Consider the following 22,912-nt stretch of genomic DNA (forward strand, 5'->3'; position numbering starts at 1 on the left):
AGAGGAACAAATTAAACAGTTTTTGGCCTCCAGACAGCAACTTTCTCAGTCAAAGCTGTCACACTGTCCAAACTATGATTGCACTGCAGTCCCTTAATATAGACAGCTTCAGGGCTGTCTGCCTTCCAGAAGTAGAAATATTCCCCTCAACCAGACCCAGGTAAACTATTTCATGTCTTTTTATTCCTCCTAGAGTTGAAATGCTTACTTGAAGTTCTGCTGCATTTTTAGACAGCTCCAGAATCTTCTTTTGTAGTCCATCAGTGTCCATGCTACTCCTAATATTCTAAGGCAAGATGCAGAGTGTTTAGGCACAGCTGAATGGATTGACAGCTTCTCCTTGAAGAATCCAGGCAAAAAAAATACATCTCCACCCCCAAGCTGCTGCCTACTCTCAGACACCACCAGCACTTACGCACATACATTGTATGTGCTTGCCCCACCAAAACTGCCCCGATCCCTTTTCCCCCTATTTCTCCAGAGCATAGGTGAAAGAGAAAACTCCAAAATGTTATTTATAAGCATTAGCAGGCCTAGAAAAACTAAAGAAAAACTTTCAGGCCTGTAGCAATTATTTTTGGAAAGACGCTGTTTAACAGCTATTTGGACTTAGGAGCTTTTCAGAAAGATTAATCTGGAGGTGCTTTTCATTACTATGCAGTATTTAACCTCTTTGTCTCATGCTGAATAGTCTGAAATACAGGCTGTAAGCAGGTGTTAAAACAGTTTAAACTGGTTTATAAAATATTTGCTTTAATGAAGTAAATAAAGTAAGAATGAACAGCTGTCCTCTGAAAAACAGACAAAATCCAACCTAAAGATGCAGCTCCATTAGCAGCATACCCTACAAGCCTCCTGTAGGTCCTTGGCCAGTGTCAGTGGATCCATCTGTGAATGGAGACCCCCAGCCACTGCATATTTTCAGTGTTACAGCTCCATACAGGGTTTAAAGGAGGGAAACAGAAGTGAATATGAAATTAAAAGGTTTTGGATAGAGATTGTTTCAAGGTATTTAGCTGCATTAACTAGAAATATATGGAATTGCCTACAAAGCTTTGAAAAAAAGGGAAGGGGGGAAAGCTGTTTCTCCCTGCCCCCATGTTTCTCTAACCTTATATCCTTACTTACCCACAAAATGGAAAATCTGAAGCACAGTGCAACTTCAAGATATAAAGTTTTATGACAAGTCATCCTTGTAAAACATTGGATACCTTGATAAGCTACTTAGCATGTCAGGCTTTAAACATTTTATTTCTTAATGGCAAACTTTTAGCCAGGCAAGACCATGTAAAACCATGATTTATTTTTTTACCTCTTCCTGGAGAGAAGTAACTTTGATGTTGAGAGACTGATTCTCTTTCTCCTGATCAGGTTTATTAAAAACAAACAAACAAAAAACCCAAAACAACAACAAAAAAACCCAAACAACCAACAAAAAAAAACCAAGACAATAATAGAAAAAGATAAAAACAAGAGTTGTGTCAAGTTCAACAGTCAAAGCCAAACTAAGACAAAAAGCAGCTGACCACAAACACATCCAGAGCCCAAGATGAAGCTGTGCTGTTTCATCCCTTTGCACAACTACAAAATTCCAGTAATATTTTTCTCTCCCACTCCACCCCTTTCTCACAAGGTAAATTATGCATGAAATATCAGATTAAAGCAAAACAAAACATATATACACACTACAGCAGGATAACCTCAAAAATCCTCATGTTCCTGCTTGGCATGGAACACTTGTCATATCTCCTAGTCTCTGTGGTCATTGACAATAATGCTTTGGAAAATTCCTCTTTTTTTGGACACTTGAACTGAGTCTGCTGTCCCCGCTGGTTCACCAACTTCAAAACAGAAGTTGCTTAGTGATGGCAGCAAAAGAGCTGCTGCCTTTAAGCATAATTATATGTAAGACAGGCCCTTTTAATAATTTTCTTCATTGTAACTGAAAATAGTGTAAAGAAATTTCCATAAATGCTAATAAATCACATTTCAAACACCCTTAAAAGGCCTCCTTACCCACTGGCACAGAGAAAAGCCATCATGCTGATTTTAACAGCCTGAGGGGACATGCCACTGTCACAGCAAGGTGTGAGGTGTTGGACAAGGTAAGCCAAGAAATAAGAGCACCTACGAGTTGTTTGTTCTGCCAGAGAGCCTGTTCTCTCTTCTCTTCTGACAGGTGCAGATTGTTCCTTACTTCTTCCAGTTCTTCTTCCAGTGATTTGGCTTTCAACACATAGTGCTGGATGCTGCACAGGGGGAGGTAAATCCAGAGAAATTCAGCCAGTTAATGTTGGTCATTAGATAGGCTCGAAATACAGTATTTTCAGAAGCCACCAGCAACTTATTTTTTGGCACAGACACAACAGTTGAGCAACTACCAAGTTTAAGCCTTTTTGTCCAGCAAGTTCATGGGCTCACCCACAGTTTATCATCTCCTTCTGCATCTCAGCAAGGGATGAAATCCAAGGCAAACACAGCATCCAAGACAGGCGGATGTAGACAAAGGCATGTTAACAATTTAGCTTGTTACAGTTAAATATATTGGGCTACCTGAGCACATAAACTCATCCTTATGATGAGTTATTAATACTACGAGTATAATTACTTCATAGTTAGCAGCTGCAAGAACCATTTCAGTCAACTTTTCTAGGATAAGCTCCACATCATTTTTTTATCCTGATCTGATACCCCCAAACCGTGTATATTTATACAGCCCTTTTCCAGGCTGGCTGTATCACACAGAGCATCCCAGAGCAGGTGGTCCAGCATAAAAGCACGTGTCCCATGCCAACAACCCTGCAGGCTTCTTGCCTTAATCTCCCTAGAAAATACTGGGAATGGTTTGGCAGCTGACCAAACTATCACATTTTAATTAATTAGGTCAGAGGAGCGCTATGGAAAAGGCTTGTACTCATGGCACTGATATGTCCCCAGGCTACAGAAATACTAAACAAGGGAGACAACTCACCTCAGTTCCTCAAAGGAGGAGCAAAATACCTCTCACACACTCATTTTCCCTCTGCTTGGCAACGAGTGTGTGATCTAGGATTGGAAGCCTTCCAGTGCTTAGCTGTTCTCTTGGTAATATTAAGCCTTTTTGTTGTTGTTTTGCTTGTTTTAGTTTGCTTTACCCCAAGATTTTGCCTGTGTGCACCCTCACCCTGCAAGAGCCAGGCTCTGAGATGACTGATTTTATAACAATGAAAGGAGGTGTATATAAGGAGGAACAGGGCAGAACAAACAGGCAAGAGGGTTAAACCCCACAGATACTACAGAAAGTCAAGAAAACTGCTGTTATGAAGCACTGGGGAGGAGAAAAGCATTAAAGCAAGGCTGGACCATTTGGAAGAATGTAACCCTGCCCATGGCCCTCACAGCTTAGACCTGGTGCCCTCAGGGTCTCCCACCTCTTAAGTTGTTGATGTAAACGCTCATTATCTGCCAGCAGCTTGTTGTTGGTCTCATCTGCGGCTTCCAGTGAGAGCTTCAGCTTGTTGTGCTCTTCCTGAAGCTTATGGATTTTGTACTGCAGGTCAGCAACAGAGCTTATCAGGTCAGAGGTCTCCCTGTTCCAGCAACAAAGCCAGGAAAGATTGAGAAAGGTGATTTGATCCAATTTATGCTTTTTAAAAATCCTGATGCTGTGCTGCACTGATTAGAGGGGAGAGGAGAGCCCACAGAGGACTTGCAGTGCTGCACTGTCCAGTCATTTGCTTTGCACAGAGATGGCAGAATATCTTCATGTCAGTTCTCCAATTTTATAGACACCAAGAACTCTTTTGGTTTTAAGCACTTTTTTTTATGCTGCCTGCAACTGAAATATGCCACCAGCCAAGTGCCACATCTGGATATCTATTTTAGAGTGTCTTAAGCTTTTACTAATCACCTCTTCGGTTACTACTAATACTTTTGTATTAGCTCCCCAGTTTCCTGGATCCTTTCTTTTCTCCTAAGCCATTCCCCACTTATACTCTCAACTGAAACTTGAGTGAGGATCACCCTTTTGAGATCCTGAGAAATTACAAGGAAGCATCAGAAAGTAGATCTTGGATTTCAGACCATGCATAAACTGCAAATGAAACTTCTGGTACTTGTTAACAGGTGTAACTACCAAAAAAACCCAACAAACTCCCTACCACAAGAAAAACAACCCCAAACAAAACCAAAGGACCAGATTTTGAGGACGTAATGTCTTCTTACTGTTGTACATCTAAGAATTTGGTGGAGGGAAGGAATCAGTTTAAACAGGGAAATACATGGCAAATCCCTGCCCACAGGGAATTGAAAAGGCAAATGGACAGAGAAGCACCAAGATATCAGTAGAAAAAAAACCACCAGTGTGTTTTCAAGTCTGAGTAGAAGCTGTGAGGAAGAAGGTGACAGCACCAAGAGCCACTGCAGACTCTGTCAATGAGGTCAGCATTAGGAACTCCACCAGCACAGTGTTTGGGAACAGTGGTTCCTGGGATTTCTGTCGAGTAATTCAAAGCCAGGAGTACTACATTCTGAGAAAGAATTGCTTAAATGGACTTACATGTCTCCTCTAGACACATCACCCCCAAAGGCCTCCAGGCTTCCTGATGTAACATTCATCTGGACATGTGTCTTTTTGGCTGAAAGAGGTGAGGATTTTGGTTATAGAGCAAGAAAGGGGAGTTTTCCCTGAACAGAAACAGAATAAAATAGTCTGCACCTTCAGGGATAATTTTAGGTGCTTGCAATTCCAGGTCTTCCATGCTTGCTGATGATTCTTCAGTGGCACTATCTTCCCTGCAACAAAGAAGTATCAAAATCAGCGTGACATTGGATTCCTTACCAACTTTGTAACACCTATGAAATTTCAGCCAAATCCCACGTTATGGACACTGTGTCCCAATACCATCTTCTTTCTAGAAGCCACAGAGGAACTTTATACTCTCCTGTTTTCACAGGAGACTTGTGAGGTAGATTTATTAAAAAGCCATTACCATTTTCTCTTGCGGTCTTCGATCCACTCTCCCATGACCGCATGATACGTTTCCAGGTCCATGGAGACATCCTTCTGGTCTGGGTCCAGCATGTTACACAGCTCTTCAAGACCACTATCTTCTGATCCCCGACTAGTTGTGTGCCTCAAATAATCCACTATCTTGGAAACTGCCACTTTTCCTAAAACAGAAACCGATGTCAAGTGCCAGATTCATTATAAAAACCTGTACAAGGCCACGCTACCGAAGTGCACTGGATGCAATTGTCCTCAAGAGCTGTAGGCAAGCAATTGATCCCTGCAGTTGTACTGTGACCTGGAAAAAATGAGTTTAGAGCTTTTGGTTGTGGTTTGTTTGTTTTTTTTTTTTGGTTTTGTGTGTGTGTTTGTTTGGGTTTTTTTCTTTCGTTAGTGGTGGGGGTTTGTTTGTTTTTTTTTTTCTAATACAGAAGTGTGAGAATCAAGTTTACCAGTTTTGTGGCCTTCAGTTTAAGAGGAGCAAGAGTTCACACATTTGCTGTGCTACTGCTTTCAGGTCTCTTATCAAGCCCTGTGATTGCCATTATATTATTCTGCCAGACTACTCCTTTCTCTATTTACTACTCAAGGCCAGGTTGGATGGGGCTCTGAGCAACCTGGTCTAGTGGAAGGTGTCCCTGCCCATGGCCAAGGGTTGGAACTGGATGATCTTTAAGGTCCCTTCCAACCCAAGCCATACTATATTCTATGATACTCCCACTTTTAGACATGTTTAGGTGCAACTGGGAGGAATTCTCTCTTGCTCTGAAGTTCTTCTTTTCTAGCAGGAAAAATGCTAAAAGAAAGAAACAGTCCTTTCCAATAAGGGTGTGTGCTAGGAGAATGTTGCTTTTCTACTTCCCCTGCACTAAAATCCTGCAAAGATCAGCAGGGAAGGAGTCAGGCACTGTGCAGAAGAGGCACAAACATTTATGGATTTATTCTGCATCTGCCACTCATCGGCACCTCACTAAGGGAGTCTCAGCACAGCAGGGACTGGTGTGTTTCAGGAGCCACGACAGGATCTGAAACTTGAAAATCTGAGAGAACAAAACAGAGCAATGAAAAGCCCCTGGCAAACCTGTATGTTCTATGTCACATGCCCAGAAGATTGTGGTCAGTAGGTCTTCCTCAGAGATCAAGCTCACATCGTCGGCTTTGAACTCCAGTATCTGCCTCCCTCCTATGATAAAATCAATCTGTTATTGTCCATTTTTATTTGTTTTCATGAACCACAGCTTCTAACTACAATATTATGTTTTTAACAGCAACATCACACATGAAATACCACGACTTGAATGATATCTTCTTAAATTTTGATATTGTTTTCAGATGATTAAAACAAAACCAGTCCCCTCCCCCCCTTCCCTCAATAAAAACAGAGCTTTTACTGACAAATAACGCCAAGATCCTCTGTTTTGGGAACAGGTTTATGCATCTAGTTCTACACATGCATTTTTTTCCTTCCCACTCCAGATATATTGTAGGTAAATCATTATAGTCAAATTCATTTATTAATAAAACAATCCCTATAAAAATAAATAAATACAAACCCCCCAAACCAAGAGCAACACCCAAACTCACGTATCTTTTTATACTAAAGGCAGTCTACATTAGTAGCCAAATCTCTTAACCATGAAAATTAATTAGGATATTTGGAAAAAAGTTTGACTTGACTCGTTACTTCCTCACCTTTTACATTCACATTAATATTTTTTTAGAGAAAATTTAGGACTTTATTCAGTTCTACTTGTGGTCTTATTAGATTTAAGTGACACTAAAATGTATTGTTACCAGTTTAAATAGTAAATAAATGTCATCTATGTAGGTTGAATGTTCAGATGCCTAGGATTTTGAATTGGGAGGTTTGGGGTGGGTTTTTTTCCAGGATTTTTACCTCTTTCACTCAAAGGAAATGCCTTTGGCACAGGAGGTTGGGTCACAGCACTGTCTGGTTTTTTATCAGACTTGAAGAAATAGAAGCTTGGAGTTGATGTGAGATAGTTCTGTTTACGATGCACATCTTTAGATTCAGCCTTCCGTAAAGCACACAGTCTGTTCTGAGTATTGGCCTCCTGGGATCCAAAACAGTATGGAGAACGGTTCTCCATGGGACATCCTGGCATCCAGGGATTGCTGGAGCTCTCATTCCCTTTAATGACTGTAAAGGTGGCATCTTCAGCAGAGGAGTCAGAGACAGGCCCGAGACAAGGGGATGAGTTTGAATAGAAAACACTGTCACTGCTGGGACTGACTGAAGCTGGGCTGGCACTGTCATGACTTCTGGAAGTCCTGCCTTTCAGTATTTCTTCCAGATTTTTTTTGACGTTGCACTGTGGATTGTCAAAGTTCCTGGACCGAAACTTTGGGATCTGCAAAGCAGGGTTAGAGACTTGGTCCATCATCTGGATGGACTTGATCTTCCTGCATATGCTGTCCACTGGGTTGTGGTGCCGTTTCTTAGCCCCCGGTTCTGAAGACATTATCAATTCCCTTCTCTTGCAAAGTGTCTGGAAAAGAAAAGGGACAAGAGAGAAGAGTCAGGATAATCAACATATACGGGTTCTTTGTGCCAGTTTATCCATTCAGCAGACAAACTGCAGCGTTCTTATCAAGTGGTTTGAAAATTCAGCTGTGACAGAAACCTTTGGTCATGATGTTTAGTCATCCAGAGAACTAGAAGTGGATGTGGATTTGGAAAACTTGGGAAATAGAGGCAGAAATACTTTCTGAAATCTCATTGCTTATTCTTAAATACCATAATTATGGGAGCAGAGAATGAAAATTTAAACTAAAGAACTCCCTGCAACTTAGTAGCTGACTCTTTGGATAAAAGGAAGCACCAAGCCATGTTACTCAGACCAATTTATCCCAAACTGAGTATTGGGGGGGCTGTGGGGAGGCAGGAAAAGTGAGACCAATAAGACTTTCACCCTTTCTGTGAAACTACAGAAACAAAAAAATCAAAACCCAGTGTTTCTTCTGTTTCTTCTACTAATTAGCCACATCGAGAGCTATCAATGCTACCCCACAGGGAATTACCCAAAAAGCATACCCTGCAGAGCCACTTCATCCTATTTGTATTTTTATTATCTATTCTCCCAGGCAACATTTAAAAAGGTATTTGCCATAAGTATGTGTGTGACCAAGGCATGGGAGGTGCATTTTTCAAGTGACTGAAAGTTAAAACTGGGTGTTCCTGGACTTGAGCTTTTAAAGACCTCCCAAGGAGAACATTAATGTTGTATCCTATGGATTACCACAAACAAAATTGGAAAGATACAGGTTCATGATTTCTTGAATTAAAAATTTGGTACTAGAATCAGAAGTGTTACATAGGGAAAAACATAACCATTTTCCCACAAAAAAACCCCAGACTAACAATCAGATTTTTCACTACTTCAGACACTAGATTTGCTGGGAATTAATTTTAGAGCAAGAGTTATAATTTCATATTTGGTGCCAGCAGTTGTTTAATATTTATATCAATCTACACTGCAGGTAATGAACTTTGACTTCCATCTGGTTCTGCTCATCTTTAGATGTCCTCGTCAATGTATGACTGTGATTTTTATATAAATAGGTGCATCACCACATTTCAAGTGAGGTTTCCATGTCTACCCTAGAGAATTACATCCACCTTCCCTGAGCATGTGGGAGCTTTCACTGGGCACTGTCCCACAGCAAAATTCACTCAGAGTTTCTTATCCCCCCCAAAAAAAAACACCTTGAAAGACCAGCACTGAAAAAGGTCATCCACCAGCCAGTGTAACCCAACTGGCCTGGAACAGAACTCTTAACCAAATCTTTGTCATTGGAAAGAAATGAAAGGAAAACAAGGAATACTATTGGAACTTACCTGTGACACTGAGATGTTGTTAAATAATAATAACATCCCAAATGAAGCTAGCTGAAGCTCCCAAGAATAAGATTTTAAGTGATATTTTGCACCCAATGTTGCAGCTAAATACCTGTTTTCTCCCACTCTAACATTTTCAGCTCCTCAGCTCTGAAAGCGTTGCTTCTCTCCACAAGATTGTGTATAATGTTTAAGAACAAAAAACACAAGTAAACAAAAAAACCCCACAGAAAACAAAACACAACACTCCGTTTAAAGTAAGAATCGGGGAAGCAGTGAAGAGTTCAGTGTATGTTAACTGTGTCACCTCCATAACCAACAAAAACCATCCTCAGAGAGTCCAAGGTAGGGTTTTACTCATAGCCAGCCTGTCAGAGCAGCACCATCACAGCCCAGCCTTCTGTTACAGGCAGAGGAACATTAAACTCCAGCTTTGTAACTAAAGCTCATGGGGAGGTGTGTGATTGCAAGAGAGACTAACGTGGTTTTCTGCAGAGGGAGAACACCAGACCCCTTGTCCCTGCACAGTACAAATACCAGCTTGCCTCCACAAGGATGCAGATTTCATTGAACTGGGTCTTTTTACTCAAACTCTGCATCAAGAAATGAAACAAAGAAACCTCCCCTTCCCAAGAAGTTAGATCCTGCTTTTCTTTAAGACAGAAAAACTAATTCCTTTCCCCAAAATAGCAACATGATTCACTGGCATATAACACAAGAATTGCCACTTGTATAATCTTATGAAGCAAGGAATAAAATTGTATGTAAGTGTTTATTAATCTGGATTGCAATGGACATAAATACTCAGTGTTCTACTTAAATTGGTTTATTACAAGCTGCCTGCATGGCAGCAACTTGGTTTTATATATGCAGAGGCAAGATACCCAAGATTATTTTTCTATTGTTGTTTCTGCAAGTGGTAACGTTTATCTTAATGAATATGCCCTTACCCACAAAAATATTTAAAAAAAATAACAATAGTAAGAAGCTCAGAAAAAAAAATAGAGAAGAGATTGCTTTTAATTACGTCTGTTTTAAAAGATTTGCTCCTTAAAAATAAATGTCAGAAAAGCAGAGTAGTCTCCTATATTAGAGACACATTATTAGAGGTGCATTGCCTTTAAAAAGTAGATGCATTATCTTAAAAGGAGAAACTTCAAAAAGCATTGCAGTTAGATTTAGGCATGTTCTCTGAGTGTACAGGAGCCTTCAAGCAGATAAAGGTAACACTCCGCTAAAGGATACTAGACTTTTTATCTGCAATGTTTATTTAAATAACACTTGCAATGCCTCAGAAAAAGCAAACAAACAAAAAAAAACCCACACAAAGGAAAAAACAAAGCCCCTTATACTTACACTAGCATGTGGAAATAACTTCAGTTACTCTCTGGGAGAAATAACACAGCTATTTTATCCGTTCTCTGAGCAGGAGTAGCTGTCTGAACTTCAGTATTTAAATGACCCAAGCCAATTTCCCATTGGCTGGAAAATCACCTTTAATAAGGTACAATTGTTGCCACTCAGCTCCCAGGCTGAGAGGGACAACCAGCTGCAACCAGGTGTTAATCAAGCATCAGGCTCCAGCTTTCCACCCTTTTTACTTTTTTTCTCACATCTCACCTGCAGCTGTTCAATTAATTGCCTGTAATTTCAATGCCTCAAAGTCTCGCTGCTCTCCTGTGCTTATTTTTTAAAACAGCTAGGAAAATCATGGTATAGCTTCTTGCTGTGTCTCAACTCAGGTTCCTGGGATGTTTCTCATTTCTATCAGCAGTTCCTTCCTACTTTTCCCACTTACAGCAAAATTCCATGCAGGAGCAGATCTCTCCTAATTTCTCTGTGACAGTTATAGCAGAGAATACAGAAATTATAAATTTCATGGCTCTTACCACTTCTGAAAGGAAGACAAGTGTTGAAGCTTCTTGAGCTTATGGTGTATTAAAGAATCTCTGTGCTAACTCCCTACTCTGTCCTTTGTTCTGTGAAAAAAGAAAATAATATTTTGTCATTAGGATCCTTAACCAACTCCTCTTTTTAGTATTAAATTATCAAACCCAATTTGCATTTTAGCAGTGTGGATCTTTAGTTATATGATGTGTAAATAGCTGGAAATAGAGTGTTGTTTTGGGACTACTGCCTGTCCAGTACCAACCCATCAGACTTCTCCAGGCACTTGGGGAAATGACACCACTCCTAGAAAAAAATGTTAGAAGTGCTCTCACAAGTTCTTTGTGGTTAAAACCCAAAATGTGGAAGTGAACCAACATTGCTGTCCCTCCCCGTTTTGTGGGAAAACTATTAAATAAAAGTGAAACTTGGTACTGTCATCCAGCAGTGACCAATGTGCTCAGCCAAGAGTGTGTGTAACACATGAGCAATGCTCAGCCTGTTCTGTAGCCCAACTAATGTAACTTCTTGACAAAGACAAAAATCCTCTCTGCCAAGTTCATGGGGGTGGAAGAAAAGGTCAGATGACTCCTTGGCCTTCAGTGATTCTGTCACTGCAGAAAGGTAAGTCCTGCAAGATCCATACAGACCTGCCTGTCTGAAGAGCTGTAGAGCCTCTGCTATGTTGTATGCTCTGTTATACTTAGATAGTCAGATCTCTTTTCCTGCTTGAAAACTGGAGAAAACTCTTTCTCAGCTAATCTCGGTTTCCTAGTGTTTGCCCCAGACTTGTCCATTGCTGATAAAAAATAATGTTGTCCCATCCTATGGTTCTCTGAACTTCAGAAGTAATACCTCTTTCTGGGATCTTTACACTGTGAATTCTACTCTTTCCTGACACTTTCAAACATCTCTCACCCCACATAACATATTGAACTTTTACTTTTACTTACAATTATCCCTTGAACTTTATTCTCTTCCATAAACATGCTTCTGCAAACAGTAGTGCCTGGGCCTGGCCACTGTAGTCCTCAACAAAGGCTCTGTTACCTCTCTTGTGTGAGGCATTTCCATGATCCCCAAAAGACTGGCTTTTCTACACCTTGTTCTGTACCTCAAGTAGTTTTTAGCACAGTTCTTCTCATGCAGTCCAGAGAAAAGAAGGAAAGTAGCTCTAGCAACTATGTAGTAGTGCTGGAATTAGCACTGGAATCTATACATGTTTCTGGCGCTGAATGTGCAACAGAGTAGCTGGATAAATTTTGGGCCAGCAACTAATGGCCTCTGTAATCATGCACCTGGTTTACATCCCTTCAGAGCTGCACCATGGAAATACAACTTCCCAGAGAAGTTGAGGATGCTCATTGCAGGGGATGTTGGACTAGATGAACTTTAAAGGTGTCTTCCAACCCCAACTATTCTATGATTCTGATTCTGTAAGTTAGGGCCTATTCTGACAAACATGTTTGCGTGACATAAAATGGCCGACATAAAATGTATTGATGGATTGTAGATGAGATTTGCTCAATCAATAGGTTTTACAAGGTGAATACAGAACTTCCCCCTAGTCTGAGTGAGATATGTGAGGGGTTAAAGTCCAGAGTCAGCTTTGGAAGGTGAAACACAAAAAAACAGTCCCAAAGAAGATGTTAAGAGGCCATACAGTTCATCCCAATGTACCTGGGCAGAATCAGCTTACCAATGAGTCCTAAGATGGGGTTGGCTCATCTATTCTCTCAGTTTCTCAGTGATGATAAATCCACAGCCTTCCAAGGCAGCCTATTTGTATTTGACTGTGCTATTAGTAGGAAGCTCACCCCACTATGCAACTTAAATCCCCTTACTGCAAATTAAATGCAAAATTCTGTTTGCAATTCCCTACCTTGCAGACTCTGCCATGATATGTCACAGCCTTTTGAGATGCTGTGGTTTGTTTGTAGGAGCCACAACTACCCCTGTTCTAGGTGCTGCTCAGGTGCCAGACAGAAGTGAGATTTACTTCCCAGGGAGTTAACAAACTAGCAGGAAAGAACAAAGGAAATGAGAATAAACACAAAACAAAGGTCATAAGTTTCAGGAGATTTGTGCCTTGACAGCATCAGAACATCGTATTTGCTGACGTACCTCCTGGCCACCCACACACAACAGCTACACCTCTTACTCAAAGGCAAGCCACGGATCACTGGTGCCCTTACCAGCAGTTAAAAATATACAGGCCCTGTGACTGTAGCCTGTATTTTTAGGGAAATATTTGGGAAAGAACACAGTCACGACACAAGTCAGTGATGCAGGTTTGACCCCAGCAGTCAAAACTCTACCACATGGGAACTTTTTCACTCACCTCAGCACCAAACTTCAATCCCAGAAATTGGCTTTTTATCATTTGCAGTGTCAGGATATGCATTCCCTGCCCTTTAGATTGTCTTTAGGAATAAGAATAGGTTATTTTCTTTCTAATAAGGGGTCGTGCTGGCTATAACAAGCTTCACTCTACTTCTCTCACTCAGGGTATTGATTACATGCCAGAGCCACTTCCTCCTCTACGTGAATCAGCTGAGAAATGACAGCACTGACAATGAGTGTTTCGTGTACAGCTCATCATCCTGAAGTGCTGTAGTTTTTTAGTGTTTTATGATCCATAACCCAATTATAGGACACTTCATTTTCCAGGAGTACCAGCTCACATATGCCCATACACATCCACGTTTATCTTGTGAATGCAAACACTCTCCTTTTTGAAACACCAAAGCAACTTGGAATCACTGGTCACAGTAAAAATAAATTGATATAGAGCCCTAAGTCACAAAGGCACAGAGAATTTAAGATAAAAAAATAAAAAACCTTTCGAAAAAAAATATGGAAATGAAACTTGGGGTTGGGTTCATTTCACCTGATGTTGTCTGTGCAAAATGCTGTTTGAAGGCAATGAAGACACACAGACACCTTCAGAGGTGCCACTGAAACATCTGATGGTACAGCACTAAAACCATTTAATTTAAGATGATGCCGTCAAGATCCTGCATTTGGTCTTGAGCTGACAGTCACCTGACCCCACCATAACCCAGTTCAGGTTTGGACTTGTCCAGTTCAGCTCCCTGATCCCTCCAGGCAGCCTCAAACAAACCCCAGTCTCTACAAGGAGGCCAGTGGGACTATGGGAATACAGTCAGGTTTGGAAGAGAGAGAGAGACACTGGCAACACCAACTCAGGGCAGCTCAGATTTTGCAAAGTGGTCACAAATAAGAAAAGCTGAAGTTGCTTTCTGCAGTGTGGTAGCAACATAAACCTTTCTCCATGCCTCCCATTCCCTTCCTCTTCTCCCCAGTTCCAACAGGAGGGGCTCAGCTGGCTGTCTTCCCAGTTTGTTTTGCATCGCCTTGTCTCATTCCAGTGGCAGAAAAAGCAGTGTTTATTTTCAGTGTCAAACACATTCTGGTTTTTCTATCACAAGGAGAACCCTCATGAAGAGAATATGCTTCACAGTGACTGACACTGAAGGCAGGGGGTTAATTTTCACAGGCTCAGCTGAATGTTTTGATTCTGGTCCTGTGGTCTGTGCATAAAGAGAAGATCTAAAGTCACTTCAGAAGGGAATAGGTGAGTAGCTTTACCTTTTCCAAGTCTCTGCATGTTAAACGTCTCCTGGATGCAATGCACAGTTCCCTTCTAAGGCTAAGGGTTAAACATCATCAAGAAACGTCTCTGATCTGTCAGGGCAAGAGGAAAAGAGCAGGGAAAACATATACTTTCCACTGAAGTAGATGCAAGCAGAATCCTCACTGCTGGCTAGGATGCATCATGACATGGCCTTTTAAAAAGGATAGAGGTAAAACAGCATCTCCCAGCCATCACAAGAGCTGCTTGAGACCAAAACCTGAACTTCTTGCTTCTTGTGTCTATACCGAAGTGAACTGCAGCTAATGCTAATTCTGTATATTCAATGAACCAATGAGCAGAGAACAGAGTGATATCTCCCCAGAAACGTGGACAGCAATGGCACCTCCACTAACAGTGTTCTTCAGAGCAGTCTCCAAGGACACATCACCCCAGGGAAAAGTTCAGAGCAGGCTGTGGCAGTGCCTGTGTGCACACTCCTCCCTCAGACTCCACAGACATCCAGAGCAAGTGTTTGTCACACGTATGAGCCCACCTGAATTTTTGTTACGCCACGGGCTGGCCCTGTTTGTGAGGCTGCTGCAGGAAAATTCCAAGTAGCCAATTTCTAGCTCCCTCTTTGCTTTGCTTTGCTTCCCCTTCTGCTTCCATCTCCTGTTTTACAGAGAAAAAAAGGCAGGAGGACTGATGGAGCAAGCAAGGCCAGGCATCGAGCATGATAAGCTCTTTGCCCGAGGACCAAACCCACTGTTCATGACTACAGTGAGTCCAACCATCACTCAGAAGTAGCTTATGGAAGTGGCTTCTCTGATCCCTGCTTCCTGCCTTTTTTCTGTTTACTGCTCTGCCGTTTGACCTATTCAAGCCCATGGTCTGAGCTTTTACTCCACCCAATCCATGAGACAGAAAAGTGTTTCTGACTATTAAGAGTTCAGGGTTTGGTTCCTTTTTATTATTATTATTCAGCTTTATATTTTTGCTTGTATGTAAGAAAAATAGATGCAAGAGATGGTTAGAGAATCAAACAAGAGACTGCTTCCTCGAAATGTATGCCAGGAATAACCTCAAGCTAGTGACACTGGATAAGTCACTTTTTTTCTGGATGCTGGCACATTATGACTGGCGAGTAACTTACCAACTTTTCCAGCTCCCACAACAGATAGTAATTTGATATAAGTTAGATTATCCTGGGTAAACACTCATCATCCATATTAATATCTGCTCTGTCTGTGATTATTGATCATCCAGCAAGAAGGTGACGTACTGCAGATGCACAGGGCTGATGTATTCAGAGGTTATTCACCTGGTTAATGGGGTGCATCTCCAAGGGTGTCCATCTTTCAATCATTTCAGTCATGACTTCCTGTAAGACTACAGGTTTCCCTCAGGAGTCATCAGACCTTCTACTTCTCCATCTACAGGGCTGACAAGAGATCCCTTCAGACTCCTCCGCCCTGCCACAAAAGGGGAGGGCACCTGCACTCCAAAGGTTTAAAAAGGGACCCCTGAACACATAGGAGATCTTGTGACACGTTATCCCAAGAAAAGAAGACCGAAGGTTTGCTGCTGAGATAAATATGAAGGTAAGTGAGACTTTTTTTGGTGTGTAGGAAACATTCAGCTTGCAATTTATGGGTTTTTTTCATGTGAATGCAATATTTAGGAACTGCAGAGGGGCTTAATGATTTTACCTTAAAAATAACCTGAGGCAAACATATGCGTAGATCTATTTAGTGTTCTTGAAACAACTGCATTAAGAAAAGAACATAATCAGGATGAAATAAACCACTGTGAATGAAATCATGGTGTTAGATGCTCTCTATTGCCCATCACTGTACTCAACACATGAATAACAACATGGTCTGTGAGCACAAGCAGAGATACAACTTATTCACAGAGGATGCACACTCAATGCTTTCATTTGCATGTGCTGCACCAGTGGACAGGATCCAAGAATCAAAAAAACTCTGTCTCATGACATGTGTGTAGTCATGGTTGATGTTAACAGGATGATAAGTTTAAAAATTCCTTTTTGAACTTGAGGAAGTAGTGATTTGGTCTCCTTGTTGGTTGGCTTGTTTGTTTGGAAGGACAAGGTCTAAGGTTTGGTAAAATCAAGGTAGACTTTATACCATCTTTCCCCTCAGTTTGTACATTATTCTCAGTTTTGGAGGATCTGACGTCTTTGCAAATAGGAGCACAAAAGATACTTGCCTTGATGGCAGTTCTCACCTTTACAATGAGTTTGACTGAAGAGAATAAAGCATGTTTGTTTTAACATCCATCCTCTGATCAGACCAGTGTGCATTGAAATACCCACTGAGCAAGAAGGGGTTTGGCAGCAAGGCAGCAACAAAAGGGAACACCCTCACATTTAGATGTGAAGTTGAGAGGATCTACAGGTCTGAAAGTCCTTTCCTGTGCCTCATTGGCTCTTTGTTGTGCACAGGGGCTGCATAAACTGACAGCATCGGGGCTGGCACTGTTCCTGGCAGCATCCTTTGTTGTGTTCTCCTGGAGTGCCCCTCAGGTGAGCTGCTCAGGCTGGACCTGCCTCATCCATGGAGCTCAGAGGTTGGTGCCACTAAGTATTTGTACTGCTTAGCAATGCCATGCAATGTTGACATGTCTCTTTTCTCTTTTTGTTTTGTGTGAAGGCTCATTTCCAAAGGAGAAACTGGACTCCTCAGGCCATGCTCTATTTGAAGGGTGCACGTAAGTCCCGAGCTCTTTCTGTTCTGAGGAGATGTTGGCTCCACACGAGCAGTAAATCCTGAGGATGCTGTGGAGGTAGAAGCTCTGAGGACTGCAGGGATGTGCTAATTAGTTATTTCTTCTTGTCTCTGACACAGTGGCATTTGCAATATTATTATTATTATTTTATAAAGAAATCAAACTGAAGAAAGCAAGTGTTGAAAGAAGAAAAGAGAAAGAAAGTGCTGAAAACGTGCAGAGTTTGAAACTTCATTGTAAAACCTGTTAGAAAAGCAGTTTTCCTGAAATAATTTTAAAGGGGCCTAAAAAAATACTGGATATAATTGTTATTCCTTTATTCCTGTTCAGGCTTTATTAAAACAGCTTCTCAAGCAGTAGGAGAACACATATTCTTATTTCAAGCATCTTTGCATCACAGTTAGTATTAAGACCACAAGCAACCTATTCTAAGAGGAACTTAGATCAATATTGTGATGTTAAGGTGGTGTAAATGACATTTTGAGTTTCTGCTGTTAGTCCAGAGTTAAAGTACAATTAAATATAAAGATAAAATCCAGAGCCAAAGAGAGTTTTTTCCTTCAATTCAAACCCACAAAATTCTATGGAAATATTAATATTTGTAATAAATTATACTCTGAATTGTTGTTTCAAAATTAAAAGCTATTAGGTAGGGTAGGTATTAAGAGCTTCCTTGAAATTAGAAAAAAAATGAAGGTCATAATCCTGAGAGAAATGCAAAAGGGAGACAAAACAAATAATGTCAACACAAAATAAATATAGGCTCCAAGCATAAACATAACTGATAGAAGTTCTTGTGACATTAATTTCTATTCATAAAAGAAAGAATTTGTCCCTTTTTTGTTTGTTTTTATTTTTTAATTATTTCAACTGGACTGTGTTACTTCTATGCCAAGCTTTGCATCATTCTTACTGCTGCATAGGAAGAAATGTGAGTTTATTTGGTTAGTTTGGGGTGGGTTTTTTTCATTTTTTAAATAGAAATATCACTTTAAAAGGCAATACTTTATAGTCCAGCAAAGAGATTGAAGGCTCTTGACCATAGAGCAGGAAAGAGGGAGGAAAATAAAGTAAATTCCTCCCTATGTGCAGTTCCTACATCAGGTTAATACAAGAAAGAAAAGTGCTGAAACAACAGTTCTACAGAATAAAGGATGTCTCTGAGTGTTCTGGTCCGGGATGGGCTAATCCTGATTTGGAATGACCCTGAGATGGACTTACATCTCCCACTTTATTCTAGAAGTAGTGTTGTAATTCTGCATTTTGAAATGAGCACTTTAGGGACTGCAAAGCAGGAATTCCAACACGCTGGGGAGGTTGCTTTTAACCCTTCTCCCACTGCTTTTGTAGAGGGACGTCGGTTCATCCCAGAGGAGAGCCAGAGGAAGGATCTGTATGACAGGATGCAGCTTGGTAAGTACATGTGCACAGGGGCAGGTAACACACTGGTCTTTCCACAGGTTATGGGAGAAATCTGTGGGATTTGTTTTCCTGGAATCCTATACAAGGAAGCAATTAAACCTCCTTTTGTTAGTTCCTTCTCTCCAAAAAGCCCATGACAAAGTGGCTTTCCATTCTTGTGCACCTGTGTGACTTTATTTACATAATTTCCAGACTGACTTGGCTGCTAAGTGAGATTCTCATCAGTACTTTTGACTTGCTTTTTCCACTGGGAAAAAAATCAAGTCAAGTTATTAATTGTGCTGAACTGAAAAAATTACAAAACTAGACAACATTAACCTGTGCTAGCCAATGGTTTTGGAGGAAACAGATTTTTGTAGCAAAGTAAGGAACATACAAAAAAAGAAAAGAGACTTTGAAATAACCCCCCTCCTAAAAAGATTGCTAATATCTTCTGTGTTATCTATCAGGCTCAGCAGAGAATGTTACAGAGCGAAGGAGATAACAGTATTTTCTTGTCCTTGTGTCTCTAGTTACATAAATAACAATAAAACAAAGAACAAAGCAAAGAAATGCCCTCAGATGCTAACAAACCATGCATCTGTGATTTTATCATTCTAGAAACACGAAGCCAAAACACAAATCCTTTACCTCTTTCTGAAGCTGCTGCACTGTTCCTTAGTTCCTTACAGAAAGCAAAAGAAGGTAAATGCATGTTTTGTCTTACTCTGACCTTTTTAAAAAGGAGTTTTCCAGCATTCCATTTACTAACAACTTAGTAAATTGATCTAGTTTGGTGGTGTTCTACAGAGTGCACTGTGTTACATTTGCACAGATTAGAACAAGAGTCACATAAATGACAACAGGTAAATTTTTGTATATTCTGCTTTTAATTTACTTTTCAGATTTTTTGCTGGTTTAAATGGATAATTTGGGAATGGATATTTTGAATTGAATTTACCAAGCCAAATCTTTACTGGGGCTCCTTTTTCTGCAGAATGTTGTTGGCTTTTAAAATTTTCATTCCTCCATTGGATCTTGTGTCCTGGTGTAAAGGCTTTAAAGAATCCGTAAAAGCCCCAGCAGAGGAGATGTGGGATTCACATCTGGCTCCTGAAAACCCAGCTGCTGGCACAGCTGACAAGGGATCCCAGTGACACTTAGAGCTCTGGAACATCCTGAAAAATCCCATAATTCACATGTTCCCAGCCTCCCAGAGATATTGTCGAACTCTCCAGACCCTGAAGCCTCACCACCAGCCACGTGCTTCCACTTCTCACTTCTTAACCTCAGAACACACATCCTCCTTCCACAACAGCCCTCAGCAACACCCAGCTGCTGAGTCAGGCTTAAATAACTTGTCTTCCCTTATCTGCTTTGCACATATTGCACTGCCTTGGATGAGGACCCCTATCCTGTGTTCCCCAGCTCCCTCACCCCGTATAAACCACCTTTCCTCTCTAGAGCAGCTTTCCTGCAAGGCCATTATCCCCTCGTTGTCTGATGAACAGATACAGCTCACCAGGCTGAGACCCTAAATCTATGTCCTCTCTCTTTATGCCTTTCACCTCTTCACCTCTGCAGGGACACAGACTCTTTTTTAGGGGGGGACAGAGAGGAGGATACACCCTAGAGACTGTGGAGAGTCTGTGCTGTGCTCTGGCCCCGGGTGCTGGGGAGGTTGTAGTAGCACATACAAGCCCAGGAGTTTGTCCAAATTATGCTCTTCCCCTCTTTGGTTCAGGACAGGGAGGCTGAAAGCCACCTGGCTGTGAGTTCCTTATTCAGACTATCAATTGCTGACATGCTGACAGGGGAAAAAAAGGGCTTTACTTGAATTAGGAAATGTGAAGTAAACCCCTAGTAAATATGAGGTGATTTTGTACCTTTGACACCTTTCCTGAAATGTCAAGAGGGTGTGAGAAACACCTCCCAGAAATTACCTGGTGTATGGACAGGTGTGTTGGAACCACTCCTGTCTTTGCCACATCCTAAAATCTCCCACTGTACCTCATATAGTGCTGAGGGTCCATGTTCAGCTCTTTTTCCCTGTCCTGGTCTAACTACACCACCAAAAAAAAAATTCAGTGGCATTTTGCAAAGAGAGAGAGGCAGACTTAAAAATTAGCATTGTGCTTTGGACAAAATATATGAGCAGTTCTAAAGATAAAACAGTGAAAGTGTCATTTGTACGCCAGCAAAAAGAGAAAATCCTCTGTAGGTGGACTTTTATAAATTTTAGTGGTATTTTCCTGAATGCTGTTGTTGTTCCCAAGAGAGGGTGGACAGCAACAACCTCCTGAGGAAAAAGGTGACATATCTGAGAGAGCTCAGCAGAACTGGCAGCCTGTTTGAAAAAAATACTATGTGGAATAACATTGCCATCATTGAGCAGGGAATAATAAGACATTCAAACCTGGACAAGCCATACACTTTCAGAGGATAATTTTCAGTTGATTTTAGAATCCTCTTGACTGAGGGCAATGTGCAAATAAAGAACAAATACATTATTTTCTTCGCCATGAAAATTTTTTTGCTTGTGCTAAGATACCCCTCTGGACAGGGTTTGTATCTTTGCTCTTCAGCAAACAGAAAAATTCCTACATTTAAAATGAGAGAAGACATTATCATTTCTGGAGATGCCTGCCCCTCTTAGCTAAGAAGTCACATTACACTAGGTCTGCGCTTGAGGCACATCTATCTCCTGAAAACTTTGCCTGACTGAACTTACCTTTATCCACAACTTATGTTTCCTCCATTGTGTTTTGTCTTTACAGTTGAAGAAGAAAACAGTGATCATCCTGGCTACTTGACAGATAATCTATCAAACTGGTGAAATATTTCAAATTTCTTTAGTATTTGTATTGCATCGACCCTGAAAGCATAACTTGTGTAAGCAGAGTGTTTCATCCATTCTCACTTAAGTTCACAAAGGGTGACATATATTTGCGTTGCAAAATTCTGAATGCAAAGGGATTAAAGGTACAAGTTGAGATAAGGGAATGCATTTGTAAAGTTCCTGCTTTCCTTAGATCTTTTTCTATGTCACACTCAAAATTTAAAATACATGAAAATACACAGAGAAATGGTTAAAACTGTCTTTTTGGACAACTAATTCATTAAAAACAGTTTTTCAGTTGTTATTAGGAAATCTTTTGTCACCTTCCACCCAGCTGTATATTGAAGCTTTTTTAACTTCCACAAGAACAGATTCTTTTACCACTTCACTGCTGGCCCTGTAAGCTGCTAGTGATCAATAAATTCAGTGAGACATTAAAAAAATCCAGCTATTTTTGGCTGCAGGTATCAGTCACCACAGGGAATAGGCAGCAGCATCTACTGCCCCAGTTACACACATGCAGAAATGTGAATAATTCTATTGAGCAAGTCCCACCACATGAAGACACTATGGGACTTAGATTATCAGGGCCTCATTAATGACTGCATAGTTATTGTGCTTTTTTGTTCTTGCTTTTTGAGTTGCAGAACTGGAATTGTACATAACTGTTAATTATCATTCCATGCTGATAAGGATGTATCTCACATTATTCATGTCGGTTTGTGCTCTTACTGGAAAGCCCTCTGTAGTTCTCATGGTAATTAAAAAGTAGCCACATGATTTTTGTGTCCAAGCAACTATGTTTTATTTGTTCAACCTTTAACCCCAGTCATGCTCTTCATCTTTGAACACTGCTCTCCTCCAATCTTTCTCAGGACACTGATAATTAACTTGGTTAACTCACACTAACTATAATTCTGCTTCTCAACACAAAGACATGCAGCTGAAGGAACAGAGGAATTCATTTCTATCATGGGGTTAGAGGCACTTTCAGTAATTGTTTATAATCTGTATCATTTTATGGGGAAACATAACTGGAGGAATCAAAATGCCCAAGTTTGTTCATTTTTAAGCACTAATATATCTTTCAATAGCAGCGTATGCTGTGTGACAGAATACATTCATGATGAACTTCACCTGAAGATCAATGGTATCCACCAAAATCCTTTCATTGATGTAACTGCCCTTTGTTTCAAGCATAGTTGCACCATCTCAGGTGCATCTAAGTTATTTTTCAGCATATTTTACAGTATCATCAGAAAGTGCTCAGACAAAAAGTATTATAGAATCACAAAATACAATCACAGAATGGCCTGGGATGGAAGAGACCTTGAAGATCATCTAGTTCCAAATGCCCTGCTGTGGGCAGGGGCACCTTCCACTAGAGAGGCGAAAAGTGAAGGCTTATCCATCCTTTGCTTTTTTTAGTATCTCGAAACTCATATGCCTCTAAATGCCCCAGCAACACAGAAACTGTACTCACCATATTCCCAGCTGACTTATTTTTGTGTGTGCTCCTGATCTAAGCTCTGTAGCTTAAACAATTCTTTACAACTATCAAGAATCAGAATAAACATTCTGCCTTGTTGG

At 40.7% G+C, this 22,912-nt stretch overlaps 2 protein-coding genes across 2 annotated transcripts in view; one reads left to right on the plus strand and one right to left on the minus strand.

Moving 5' to 3' along the window:
- The window catches only part of LRMP (lymphoid restricted membrane protein), a 37,214-nt gene extending 29,744 nt beyond the window's left edge, over positions 1 to 7,470 (minus strand). Inside the window, exons 1-9 of the mRNA XM_032687193.1 lie at positions 6,885 to 7,470; positions 6,069 to 6,170; positions 4,971 to 5,151; positions 4,697 to 4,773; positions 4,538 to 4,616; positions 3,411 to 3,569; positions 2,132 to 2,249; positions 1,313 to 1,363; positions 209 to 286 (exon numbers count right to left, since the gene is read on the minus strand). Of these exons, the coding sequence (XP_032543084.1) occupies positions 209 to 286; positions 1,313 to 1,363; positions 2,132 to 2,249; positions 3,411 to 3,569; positions 4,538 to 4,616; positions 4,697 to 4,773; positions 4,971 to 5,151; positions 6,069 to 6,170; positions 6,885 to 7,470 (1,431 nt within the window). The remainder of the gene's footprint in view (positions 1 to 208; positions 287 to 1,312; positions 1,364 to 2,131; positions 2,250 to 3,410; positions 3,570 to 4,537; positions 4,617 to 4,696; positions 4,774 to 4,970; positions 5,152 to 6,068; positions 6,171 to 6,884) is intronic.
- Positions 7,471 to 15,884: 8,414 nt separating this feature from the next.
- SPX (spexin hormone) lies at positions 15,885 to 22,092 on the plus strand. The gene is made up of 6 exons (XM_032687986.1): positions 15,885 to 15,932; positions 16,799 to 16,879; positions 17,007 to 17,064; positions 18,433 to 18,495; positions 19,105 to 19,188; positions 21,261 to 22,092. Exons 1-6 carry the CDS (start codon positions 15,927 to 15,929, stop codon positions 21,317 to 21,319), a joined length of 351 nt encoding a protein of 116 aa, XP_032543877.1. The 5' UTR covers positions 15,885 to 15,926; the 3' UTR covers positions 21,320 to 22,092.
- The last annotated feature ends 820 nt before the right edge of the window (positions 22,093 to 22,912 follow it).

This window comes from Chiroxiphia lanceolata, chromosome 5 (assembly GCF_009829145.1).
Source record: "Chiroxiphia lanceolata isolate bChiLan1 chromosome 5, bChiLan1.pri, whole genome shotgun sequence".
NCBI classification, from domain to species: Eukaryota; Metazoa; Chordata; class Aves; order Passeriformes; family Pipridae; genus Chiroxiphia; species Chiroxiphia lanceolata.

Coding starts and splice junctions, on each gene's coding strand:
- SPX (XM_032687986.1), top strand. Junction 16,880..17,006: donor TCTCCTGGAGTGCCCCTCAG/GTGAGCTGCTCA, acceptor TTTTGTGTGAAG/GCTCATTTCCAAAGGAGAAA. Junction 17,065..18,432: donor GCTCTATTTGAAGGGTGCAC/GTAAGTCCCGAG, acceptor CTGCTTTTGTAG/AGGGACGTCGGTTCATCCCA.